Genomic DNA, 12,784 nt, shown 5'->3' on the forward strand with positions numbered 1-12,784 from the left:
CAGAGATTATTTTTACTTCTATTTTCATAATAATTCCTGCAGATTCTGCACCTCAGATAGTAACTGCTCTGTTTAAAACACAGGATCCAGATCCAGGAGAAAACAGGGAGGTCAAATGTCTGGTACAAGAAAATACACTTTTTAGAATTGAATCTTTCACCAATAATTACTACAAGCTTGTAACAGTTGGGGCCCTAGAGTGGGAGCAAACCCTGGAGTACAATGTTACCATCACAGCTGCTGACAGAAGTAAGGCACCACTCTCCTCCAGCAGAAGCATCACACAGCACAGTGGCGATGTCAACAACAATGCTCCAGTTTTCCGTCAGGCCTCCTAAGTGGTCCACGTGGATGAGAACAGCCCTCGTGGCACCTCCATTGCCCAAGTCTGCACCTCACATCCCAATCTGGGACCCAATGGCCGTATCTCCTACTCCACCGTGGCCAATTCGAATACTTTGAGTGAATTTGAGCTAGCCCAGAATGCCAAATCGAGACATTCCTTGTAATCAGGTAATTGTACAAATGGATCCCAATAATGGTAGTGTGGCATTTCACCAAACTTGCAGTTTATAAACACTTAAAAAATTATGTACTAACATTTGCATATAAAATTCCCCATTATATATGTTACTGTCAGTCTTTTTGGAAGCTTGCCGTCTAAATATAGCAACAACGACCACACACAAAAAGGGAAAAACAGTTACCTTTGGAAGGTGAAAATACGTAAAATGGATAATATGGAAACACTGAACAGAGTGAAAGGAGAATTACTGGTAAGTCAAAAGAAAGAGAATATTAGGAGGAAGATGCATTAGAGTGTGTCTAATTGGTTAGTCACGGTAGGGTTCCTTGTTGATGTGGGTTTTGTTGTCCAAGATATGTTAATTTTATTATAAATTCCACCTGGCTGTTGGTCCCCAAAAGGAATTCAACAAATCAGATAATTTGGCATCTTCAACCTGGATTCTGATGCTCACCTGAAAAGTTTGCTAAAGCTTGGAAACCAAGAAAAGGCAAGCATCTCAACTTTCATTTACTGGATTTACCTTATTTAACATTGTTCTAGCAGTATGTTAGAGGAGGCAGTGAATATTCCTGGTGAACAAGGGGCACTTGTTTTATACCTACTGACTCTTCTATTTACGTTATTTAAAGTAGTTTTTGCATATGTGGTATGAGGCAGTGATTCAGTGAGGTAGGGGTTAAGGTTCTTTTTTCCCATATGGATGCCCAGTTTTTCCAGCATCACTTGTCAAAAAAATTTTCGTTTTCCTATTGAATTGCTTTAGTACCCCTGTTGAAAATCATTTGATCTATATATATGGGTCTATTTCTAGACTCTCCATCGTGTGCCATTGATCTGTCCATCCCTTTGCCAATACCACTCTGTCTTGATTATTGTAGCTTTATAAGTCTTGAGGTCAGGTAGTAAGTCCCCCAAGTTTTTTCTTCTTTTTCAACACTGTTTTGACTATTCTTAATTCTTTGCCTGTCCAAATAAATTAAAATTGTCTTGTCACTTTCTAGAGGGCAAAAGCCTGAAGGGATTTTGAATGGGATTGATTGCCTTGAAACCATAAATCTACTGGTGGAGTGGTCATCTTAACAATATTGAGACTTCCAATCCAGGAGAATAGTATGTATTTCATATTTCCATTTATTTAGGTCTTCTTTAACTTCTCTCAGCAATGTTTTAGGTCTTATATATCTTTTATTAAATTATTCCTACACATTTGATGCTTTTGGATGTTATTGTAAAATGTATTTCTTATTTCATTTTCTGATTGCTAGTTTACAGAAAAACTATTGATTTTTGTATATTGCATATGCTTTTGAAAAACAAGAGGTGTAGGGTGCTCTATTCTCATACTGTATGAGAATATAATGTAAGAGAATATAGTATAAGCTTAAATCACCTCTACGTAAGTTCAGGCTTACATTCTGTGCAGGAGTAGGTTGGAAGAGTCCATCCCAAAACAGAGCAAACACTAGTGTCTGCCCCAAGTCTAGTAGAGTGGATCATTCATTCATTTCTGTAACAAATATTTATTAACTGCCTATTATATGCAAGACATTGTCCTAGGTGCCGAGGGTGCATCAATGAACAGGCAGATATGATTTCTGCATTAATGGGCCCCCATTCTATGATATGATCTTTTACAAGCCTGATAAATGCCACCAAGGAGAAAAACCAGGTGCTAAGAGAGCTTGTAATAGAGAGGCCTACTCTAGTCTGAAGGGTCAGGTAAGTCTTCTTTCAGGAAGTGATTCTTAGTGTGCTATCTGAAGGATGAATATAAGTTAGCTAGGTAACTTATAGGAGATTAAAGAAGAAAGTGTCAGGCAGAGGAAATAGCATGTATAAAGGACCTTTAAAAAAGAAAAGAAAAGTTGAGCAAATTAAAAAGGGCTAGGGAGGTTAGAAATGAAAAATAAGTAAGTGAGGTACATTTTAAGTAACCTTGTACTTAGGAGCTATTGAAAGGTTTTAAACAAGGCAGAGACAAGATATGGTTTAAATTTTTAAAAGATTACTCTGGCTGCTGTGTGGTGAATTGATTTATGAAGGTTATAAATGGAAGTAGGGAGAACAGAGGGGAGACTACGTTCCTGGTAAGAAATGGTGCTGGACTGGATTCAAGGGAAGGCGGTGGATATAGAAATAAATGGATAGGGACTTCTCTGGTGACACAGCGGTTAAGAATCCGCCTGCCAATGCAGGGGACATGGGTTTGAGCCCTGGTCCGGGAAGATCCCACATGCCACAGAGCAGCTAAGCCCGTGCACCACAACTACTGAGCCTGTGCTCTAGAGCCTGTGGGCCACAACTACTGAGCCCTTGTGCCTAGAGCCTGTGCTACACAACAAGAGAAGCCACCACAATGAGAAGCCGGCACACTGCAACAAAGAGTAGCCCCGGCTCACCAAAACTAGAGAAAGCCCGTGCGCAGCAATGAAGACCCAATGCAGCCAAAAATAAATAAAATAAAATAAAATAAAATAATTTATACAAAAAAAGAAATAAATGGATAGATTGGAGATGTATTTAGGAAATATATCCAACAAGACAATAATGGAGTGGGTGGAATGTAAATTCTGTAAGGGCAGGGACTGTTTTCTTTATTATTATATTCTTCATATCATTGCCTAGCACGTGATAGATTCTTTTTTTAAAAATTTATTTATTTATCTATTTATATTTATTTATTTATTGGCTGCGTTGCGTCTTCCTTGCTGTGTGCGGGCTTTCTCTAGTTGTGGTGAGCAGGGGCTACTCTCCACTGTGGTGTGCGGGCTTCTCATTGCACTGACTTCTCTTGTTGGGGAGCACAGGCTCTAGGAGCCTGGGCTTCAGTAGTTGCAGCACGTGGGCTCAGTAGTTGTGGCTCGCAGGCTCTAGAGCACAGGCTGAGTAGTTGTGGCGCACGGGCTTAGTTGCTCCACGGCATGTGGGATCTTCCTGGACCAGGGCTCGAACCTGTGTCCCCTGCATTGGCAGGCAGATTTTTTTTTCCCTAGGGGAAGGGTTAACTAGTTCCTGAGGCAGTAGACATGACAGGTTTTTGACCTGTGATATTAGATTTGGTAAATTTATAAGTAGTGTTTAGAATCCATCCTGTGGATTGGAACTGAGGAAGACTCTAGGCAAGAAACTGATTGGGAGGCTGCACTAAAATTGAAGGCAAGCTTTTTTTTTTTTTTTTAATTTATTTTATTTATTTATTTATGGCTGTGTTGGGTCTTCGTTTCTATGCGAGGTCTTTCTCTAGTTGTGGCAAGCGGGGGCCACTCTTCATCGCGGTGCGTGGGCCTCTCACTCTCGCGGCCTCTCTTGTTGCGGAGCACAGGCTCCAGACGCGCAGGCTCAGTAACTGTGCCTCACGGGCCCAGCTGCTCTGTGGCATGTGGAATCTTCCCAGACCAGGGCTCGAACCCGTGTCCCCTGCATTGGCAGGCAGACTCTCAACCACTGCGCCACCAGGGAAGTCCCCTTTTTTAAAAATTTTTATTTATTTTATTTTATTTTTTGGCTGTGTTGGGTCTTTGTTGCTGCACGTGGGCTTTCCTCTGGTTGCGGTGAGCGGGGGCTACTCTTCATTGCGGTGCGTGGGCTTCTCATGTGGTGGCTTCTCTTATTGTGGAGCACGGGCTCTAGGCGCGCGGGCTTCAGTAGTTGTGGCGCGTGGGGCTCAATAGTTGTGGCTCGCGGGCTCTAGAGTGCAAGCTCAGTAGTTGTGGCGCACGGGCTTCATTGCTCCGTGGCATGTGGGATCTTCCCGGCCCCGGGCTCGAACCCGTGTCCCCTGCCTTGGCAGGCGGATTCTTAACCACTGCGCCACCAGGGAAGCCCCACGTGATAGATTCTTAATAAAAAATTGTTCACTGAATAAAGGATGAAAAGGGGGGCATAAGAGTTATTTCCAGGTTTCTGAATTAAGGAACTGGATGGACAAAGGTACCATTTAGTGAGATGTGGAAGACTAGAGAAGGGTAGATTTCAAAGAAATCTAGAGTTGAGTTAGTTGTAAGCATGTTAAGTTTAAGAGTCTGAGAAACATCCAAGTGCAGATATTAAGAGTGTGGTTGGGCATATGGTCACCATTCTTTTACTCTGATTTCTTCCATTGTGATAATCCCTTCAGATGCGTAGATCTTTACCAGGTTGAGCATGATAAACTTCCTGATAGCTCTACACAGGTATGTTTTTGGGGCTCATGGCAGAGCTACTCCTGTGTTTTATTTTTCTTATTGATCTTTTTTTCACTATTAGAAACATCCAGCACCCAGAGAACCTCACTGTCTCTAATTCATACTCACCCCACTCTTGTGACTAGTCTTGGTACCCAGTTCTTTTCTGCCTCTGGAATTCTGTTTGGATTATAACTTATCAGGCTTTTAAAATTTGTTGTTGTTTAATTTTCTTTCACTTGATTGTATGTTTTCCATGGACATTTTTAAGCTCAGTTTTTCTTCACCATCAATTTTTGGCTTACAAACAGTAAAATTTCAGATAAGGAATGTTTAGGATAAAAAGTACATAGCAATAATAATACAATTTTTGGATTTTAATATTGTGAATATACTTGGAAGATTGTATACCCACACCTACCTTAAACATCCTATAGAGTCCCCAGTAACATTGTAAAAAAGATACTGCTTCTTGTTCTATGACTTTCATCTGGTACATACTTGCTTCCTCATCAATGTGTTAGCTCTCTCTCACCAGCAAGTATATAGCTCCTAGATGACAAGGATTTATTTATTTTTTCATGCTATGTTTTTAAGGCCTGTAACAGTGCTTGACACTATTAAGCTCTAAATAAATATTCCTTAAGTGAATTAACAGTGACTAAGCATTTTAAGCTGAAACCAACAGTATTAATGATCATAGAACTTCTTTTGCCCTTGAGGGTATAGAAATTTTCCATATTTTGATGGGGGTAGATTATATGGGTGTATACACTTGCCAAAACTCATTGAACTTAAGATCCTTGCATTTCACTGTATATAAACAATATTTCAATTTAAAAGGAGATTTAAGAAAATAAAACATCAGATTCTCCTCACCACCCTCACCTTGCCTCCAGACTCACCCCCAAGAGGTCGCTACTGTTAATACCTGATTATGTATACTTCCAAGCATTTTTCTGTATATGTAAATGTGTGTGCTGTTTGTTTGCACAACAGGGATCGTCTTACAGTACATATACTGTTCTGCAACCTGCTTTTCCCAGTTAATAATATCTCAGGGACACCTTTTTTGAATCCTTATAGGTCTGCTATCTATCTCAATCTTACTAATTTTCTTTTATTTATTTTACTTTGGGGTAGGAAGCACATTTACATGGTTCAAGAATCAAAACTATATAATAGGCATGTATTTTCTCATTCCCATTCCTGTCCTTTTTCTATTCCACTCGTTTCCTCCTACCCCCTTGTATGGTCAGACCACTCAAGATGGCTGTTCTCTTGCCCTCTGAAAATCCCCTGCTCGACCAGTCCCTGTTTCACCTACACACTACTCACATGACTATCCAATCCTCTTAGTCACAGGGCTTAATCACCTATGTGTTTGCCCCCTGCCCCAGCTGCTGGTTTCCCTGGTAACTGATGAACCAATCTGACATCAACTGCACTATAAATGGTAGCCTCCTTCTCCCCCTTTTCCTATAACTGAACATTCCAGGAGCAATTGTCTCAGTGTTGATGGCTTGTCAACCCAGAGGCAACTAGTCAAACCGTCTTAGTTCAACTGTCGACCACTGAAAGGCCATTGCCAACTATCGGTCAGGACGATAACTGACTTTTGCACTTGCCACCAGATCTCCCCACCAGAGGAAAACATTACAAATTGGCCCTGGGACTGGCAGTTAAGTCCCCAGTGGTTTGGGTTTGCATACTCCACAGTGTATGTGGGGAATAGGATTAGAAAGGGACTTATAGATTTCACCTGTCTTCTACCCAGCCCTACTTAAACTACTAAGGTAATTAATCAGAGACCCTTACTAGAGAACATCAGCATTATATTAACCTCCTGGTCTTGTTATACCGCCTCTTCAGTATTCAGCACCAGCTGAGGGTACTGAGGGTGGATAGGCAGTAATGGTACTGCAGGCCAAGACAAAAAAACCACAGGCAGGGGTGGTATTATCTCAGAGTGCTGTTACTGCTTGTATTTTGCTCAAAGGTCATGATATTTTCTGTGTTGTACCTGTTAAAAATCTTACATTTCATCCCTAGCCTGTGCAGAGGGAGTCTGTTCACGGACTGGGCAATGGCAGCGGCCTCACTGTGAAATGTGTCTGGTTGCTGGGTCTGCAGCGAGATGCCTCTATTGATGTAGAATGGCAAGTAGAAGCCCTGGCTAAACATACAGCTGCTGCCTTAAATAATACTAGACATGCAATTACCCTCCTGTCTGAGGAGACCACCCAAATGAGACAAGTGGTCCTTCGAAACAGGATGGCTCTGGACGTGCTAATGGCAGCACAAGGGGGGGACCTGTGCTCTCATTCAAACTCAATGTTGTGTATATATACCCAATAACTCCCACAGTATTTCCTCTGCTACGAAAGCTTTAGACCAGGACAACCCTGCCATAGATTCCCTCTCCATCAACTCGGTAAGCGCTTGGCTCCACAATTTGCCCACATGGCGAATGAGTATTTTTCACATACCAGCTGTCTTACTCTTGATACTCTTCAGCTGCTGGTGTCTGTGTGGCATTTGTGGTGTGTGGTTGTGGTGCACCTCTACATACCAGACATCAGGGATATCGTGGAAGAGGGGGTGAACCAAGATTGTAAGGGTCACGCAGAGTATGTAGGGGTGGAGTGTATGGTCAGGCCACTCAAGATGGCTGTTCTCTTGCCCTCTGAAAATCCCCTGCCTGACCAGTCCCTGCATCACTTACACCCTACTCACATGATTATCCAATCCTCTTAATCATGGGGTTTAATCAGTAACTACGTGCTTGCCCCCTGCCCCAGCCGCTGGTTTCCCTGGTAACTGATGAGCCAACCTGACGTCATTTCCCCCTATAAATGGTAACCTCCATTTCCCGTGAGTAGTGAAGGTTGTTGCTCAGTCCTGCTTGCTGTCTGCTGTTCATGGCGGAGTGTTGCTCCACGACCTTTTGCTTCTGACTTGTAGGATTCCCTATCCAACAAATCACTGATGTCTCTGTCACGGTCTCCGGGCTTTTTCTTCAGTCTTGCAGTTGGGCAAGTACAGAGCTTGTAGGCCTGCGGGCTGCAGCCTAACACCTGTAGAGGTAAACTTAATTAGTTTCTTAAGTACCCTTTCAGTATTTCTTTATGCAAATGTGGGTGAATTATGGATGTATGTTTGGTTTTTTAAAATTTAATTAATTAATTAATATATTTATTTTTGGCTGTGTTGGGTCTTCGTTTCTGTGCGAGGGCTTTCTCTAGTTGCGGCAAGTGGGAGCCACTCTTCGTCACGGTGCGCGGGCCTTTCACTGTCGCAGCCTCTCTTGTTGCGGGGCACAGGCTCCAGACGCGCAGGCTCAGTAGTTGTGGCTCACGGGCCTAGTTGCTCCGTGGCATGTGGGATCTTTCCAGACCAGGGCTCGAACCCGTGTCCCCTGCATTGGCAGGCAGACTCTCAACCACTGCGCCACCAGGGAAGCCCCCGGATATATGTTTTTATTTCCCCACTTTTCTTACAAAAGAGATAACGTGCTATACATTGTTCTGTATCTTGCTTTCTTCACTCCTCAATGTATCCTTTAAAAATATTCTCATATTAATACATAAGAAAGCTGTTTTTTTAAACAGCTGCTTAGTACTCTATTGTGCTATTAATCAGTCTCCAGGTTAATAAATTGATACTTGGGTTGTTCCAGTCTTTGAGTATTACAAACAACTGCATTGAATAGCCTTGTACCTGCATGATTTTGTACATATGCAATATATTTGTGGGATAAATTTTCAGAAGTGAAATTGCTGGGTCAAAGAAAAAAATGGGCTTGTAATTTTGATAGGTACCTTCACAGCAAGTTTTTTTTTAACTTTTTATTTTGAAATAATTTCAAATTTATAGAAGGGTTGCAAGAATTGTACAAAGAACTGTGTACACTTTACCCACTTATTGTTAATATTTTGTCTTTTGCTACATTTCCTTTATCATTTCTCTTTCATTCTCTATCATTCCTATGTGTGTGTACACATGTGTATATGTATTTATGAGTGTACACAGGTTACTGTTTTTATGAACTATTTGAGAGTAAGTTGTAGATATCATGTCTCCTTATTCCTGAGCTCTTCATTGTGTATTTTCTAAGAACAAGGACATTCTTTATATAACTGAATTTCAATAATGAAAATAAGAAAGTTTAACATTGATACAGTGTGATTATTTATAGTCTGTACCCAAACTTTACCCATACTTTACAGTAATTTTTTCAAGTCCAGGCTCACACAATGCATTTAGTTGTCATGTCTCTTTAGTTTACTTTAATCTGAAACAGTTCCTCAGCCTTGTTTTGCCTTACACTGACAGTTTTAAAAGACTATAAGCCATTTATATCATAGAATGCCCTTAATTTTGGTTTGTTTTATGCTTCCTCGTGATTATATCTAAACTAGGCATCTTTTGTTAGTATATTAGTTATCCATTCCTGTGTAACAAATTAGCCCAAAATTTAATCGTTTAAAATAACAAACATTGGTTATCTTAAACGTTTTGTGGATCAGGAATCTGGCTATGGTTCAGTTCCTCATGGGTTGTTGGAATGAGGACCTCAGTTTCTTGCTGGCTGTTAGCTAGAGTCCTACCTCAGTTTCTTGCCATGTGGACCTCTCCCATAGGGCAACTCAAAATATAGTATCTGGCTTCTATCAGTCAAAGTACAGTGTTCATAGTTACTTGCAGTATGGTTATGCTATTCATTTGAAATGACGTTTATTCATTTCTATTGTATGCAATTTTAGAGTTTTTCCACACTCTGAAATTGCTGAGAGTTTTGATTGGTATCTTTTTGAATATGTAAAACATTTAATAATTAAAGTCAAAAGTGTTTGTTTTAAGGTGTACTCAGGAAATTGTTGCTCCTCCCCTCTCTCTTCTGCCTTGTTCATACCCACTCACTGTGTGTCTTTTTGCAAAAAATAAACACATATATTTATATTGTCTTCTTTCTTACACAAAAAGTAACAAGTTATGCAGTCATTCCTGGCTTTAAACAGTTACAGTATACATACATTTCACTTACCACACTTGAAATAATACGAGTCTCCTAAAAGCAATTCAAACTTCGGTTACCATGCTATATTAACTGAGTAACTGCATAAAGTACAAGTTTTGCTGTTGGCCCTTCAGTCCACAAATTACTTTGCAAATAATAGATTGGTCACTGATCGTGGTGCATATCACATGGCTTCTTCCAGTCTGTTAGTGATTGGTTACTGTGCATCTGTTATTTAGTTCATGCACAAACAGCAGAGCGTGTAGTTGTTTTGGCTTCTTGCCTCCAAGTAATAAACCCACATGACATTGTACAAAAGTGTATGGAGGGAATTGACCAACAAAGATGAAAGTGCAGCCAAGAAACAAAAGTGATAAGGCTCTAAGTGAAATTTGAACTGAACATAAATGGAGTCACAGAATAAATAGCTGACCATGGGAATGTTGACACTGCTGCCTTCAAGAGTCTCTAGACATGCAGCCAAAGGAACTTAGTGAAGGTGCTTTAAGGTGAAACTTAATGACATGAGTGAGGTAAGGGGTTTTGATGAGAAAAATGAAGATGTCCCAGAAAAAAAATGACACCAGCAAAACGTTCGCATTACAGGAACTCTCAGAGATATTTCATGACATTGAAAGCTCAAAGGATACATAAAATGTTGGAAGTTGATCCAAACATAAAAAGGTGTATGGCAATTCACCAAGGCATAAAAAAGATGCTTGCTCTGTATTGTAAGTTATAGGACTAGAAGAAGCCAAACCCTCTTCAAGCTCTTCTTGTTAAGTTTTTTATTAAGAAATAAAACCCTTTAATTCTCAGTGGTTCTAATGTTTTGGTTTTTTTTATTCTATTTTTTTTTTTGGCTGCGTTGGGTCTTTGCTGCACGCGGGTTTTCTCTAGTTGCAGCGAGAGGGGGCTACTCTTCGTTGTGGAGCACGGGCTCTAGGCGCACGGGCTTCAGTAGTTGTGGCACGTGGGCTCAGTAGTTGTGGTGCATGGGCTTAGTTGCTACGTGGCATGTAGGATCTTCCTGGACCAGGGCTCGAAGCCATGACCCCTGCACTGGCAGGCGGATTCTTAACCACTGCGCCACCAGGGAAGCCCTGGTTCTACTGTTTTAGATTACAATGTACTAAATAAATATTAGTTTTACTATTTTACTTCCCTACAAGAGATTCTTTAATGTTTTCATTAAAACATTTTTAAAGATCATGGAAGAGTCTTAATTTCCCCCATTGTTTATTAAGATCACTTTACACAGTTTCAGTTTGCATGGTCATTTTTACATCCTGCACTACCATGCAAAGTGAGAACTGACTGTATATACTCTTTTGCACTTTGCTTTAAAATTTTTAAAAATCAATTTCATTGCAGTATAATTTATGTATAATGTAACTTAAAATTATACATCTAAATGAATTTTGGCAAGTATTCACACCTGTGTAACCACCACTATAATCAAAATACAGAACACTTCTATAACCTTCAAAAGTTCCTTCATGCCCCTTCAAAATCAATTCCTCACATGCCCAGCTTCAGGCAATCACTGATCTGCTTCCTGTCACTGTAAATTAGTTGTGCTTCTTCCAGAATTTCATCTAAATGGAATCCTGCAACATATACTCTTTTGTGTCTGCCTTCTTTTGCTCAACTTATTTTTGGAACTCATTCACATTGTTGCACGTACCAGTAGCTTGTTCCTTTTTATTGCTGAGCAGTATTGTATTATATAGATAGCACAATTTGTGTATTCACCCACCTGTTGATGGACATTTGGGTTGTTCCCAGTTTGGTTTTACTCTGGATTAATGTGATATGAACATTTATGTACAAGTCTTTTTGTAGGCATGTGTTTTTTATTTCTTGGATAAATACCTAAAAGCACAATTGCTGGGTCATATAATATGGAAGGTCTATATTTAGCTTTATACGAAGCTGAAAAACTATTTTTCAAAGTTGTGATATCACTTTACATTCACATCAGGAGTGTATGAGACTTCCACATTCTCTGCATCCTCATTGATGCTTCCTATTGCCAAACTTTTAAATTTTAGCCATTCTACTGTGTGTGTAGTACTGTATCATTGTGACTTTAATTTGTTTTCCTGTTGACTGAAGATATTGAACATCTTTTCATGTGCTTATTGGCTATTTGTATATTTTCTTCTTGAAGTCTGTTCAAATCTTTTGTTCATCTTTAACTGAATTATTTTTCTTCTTAAAATTGAGTTATGAGAGTTTTCAAAAATAAATTCTAGATCTGAGTTCTTTGTCACATACATGTTTTGTGGTTATTGTGACTTGTCTTAAAGACTGACTTAACTTTTCCTTTTCTTAGTGTCTTTTGAAGAGCTGAAGTTGTAATTTTGATAAAGCGCAGTTTGTCAGTTTCTTTCTTTTATAATTTGTATTTTTTATTTTCTGTTTAAGAAGTCGTTACCTACTGAAAGTTCTGATGAGTTTCTCCTATGTTTTCCTCCAGAAATTTTATAGTTTTATCATTTACAGTTTGGTGTATGATTCATTTTGAGTTTTTGCTTGTTTTATGGTGTGAGGTAAGGGTAAAGTTTCATATTTTTCCAAAGGGATATCCAGGTGTCCCTTTGAAAAATTTTGCTGAGAACACTATCCTTTCCCCACTAGATAATCTTGGCACCTCCTTAAAAATCATTTGACCATATATATGTGAGTCTTTTCCTGGAATCTCTGTTCTAATACATATATATTTGTAGCATTGTAATAAAGTCTTGAAACCAGGTAGTGTTAGTTCTCCAATTTTGTTTTCCTTTCCAAATTTTTTTTTGCTATTCTAGATCTTTTAATTTTTATATAAATTTTCATATCATCCTGTCACTTTGTTTAAAAAAAAAAAGCTTCTGGAGTTTGATCAGAATCTATTGCTTCATTTTGGGAAAATGTATTGAATTTTTCAATCCATGAATATGGTATGTCTCTGAAGAATTCTTTAATTACTTGAAGCACTGTTTTGTGTTTTTCATTGTGCAGATCATCTTACTTTGTTTTAAATTGAAGTATAGTTGATTTACAATGTTGTGCTAATTTCTGCTGTAC

The 12,784-nt window shown here is 39.5% G+C and overlaps 1 protein-coding gene across 20 annotated transcripts in view; it reads left to right on the top strand.

Annotated features, from left to right (window-relative positions):
• LOC132362582 (protocadherin gamma-C4) overlaps positions 1–12,784 on the top strand; it is a 189,315-nt gene that overhangs the window by 119,984 nt on the left and 56,547 nt on the right. The window contains exon 2 of one of the 20 annotated variants that reach the window (XM_059917318.1): positions 1,531–1,589. The exons of the other annotated variants lie outside the window; for them this stretch is intronic. Coding sequence (XP_059773301.1) covers positions 1,531–1,545 — 15 coding nt within the window. The 3' untranslated portion in view covers positions 1,546–1,589. Of the gene's footprint in view, positions 1–1,530; positions 1,590–12,784 lie in introns of those variants that run through there. 20 annotated transcript variants of the gene reach the window in all.

Source organism: Balaenoptera ricei, chromosome 3 (assembly GCF_028023285.1).
Source record: "Balaenoptera ricei isolate mBalRic1 chromosome 3, mBalRic1.hap2, whole genome shotgun sequence".
In the NCBI taxonomy this organism is placed as follows: domain Eukaryota; kingdom Metazoa; phylum Chordata; class Mammalia; order Artiodactyla; family Balaenopteridae; genus Balaenoptera; species Balaenoptera ricei.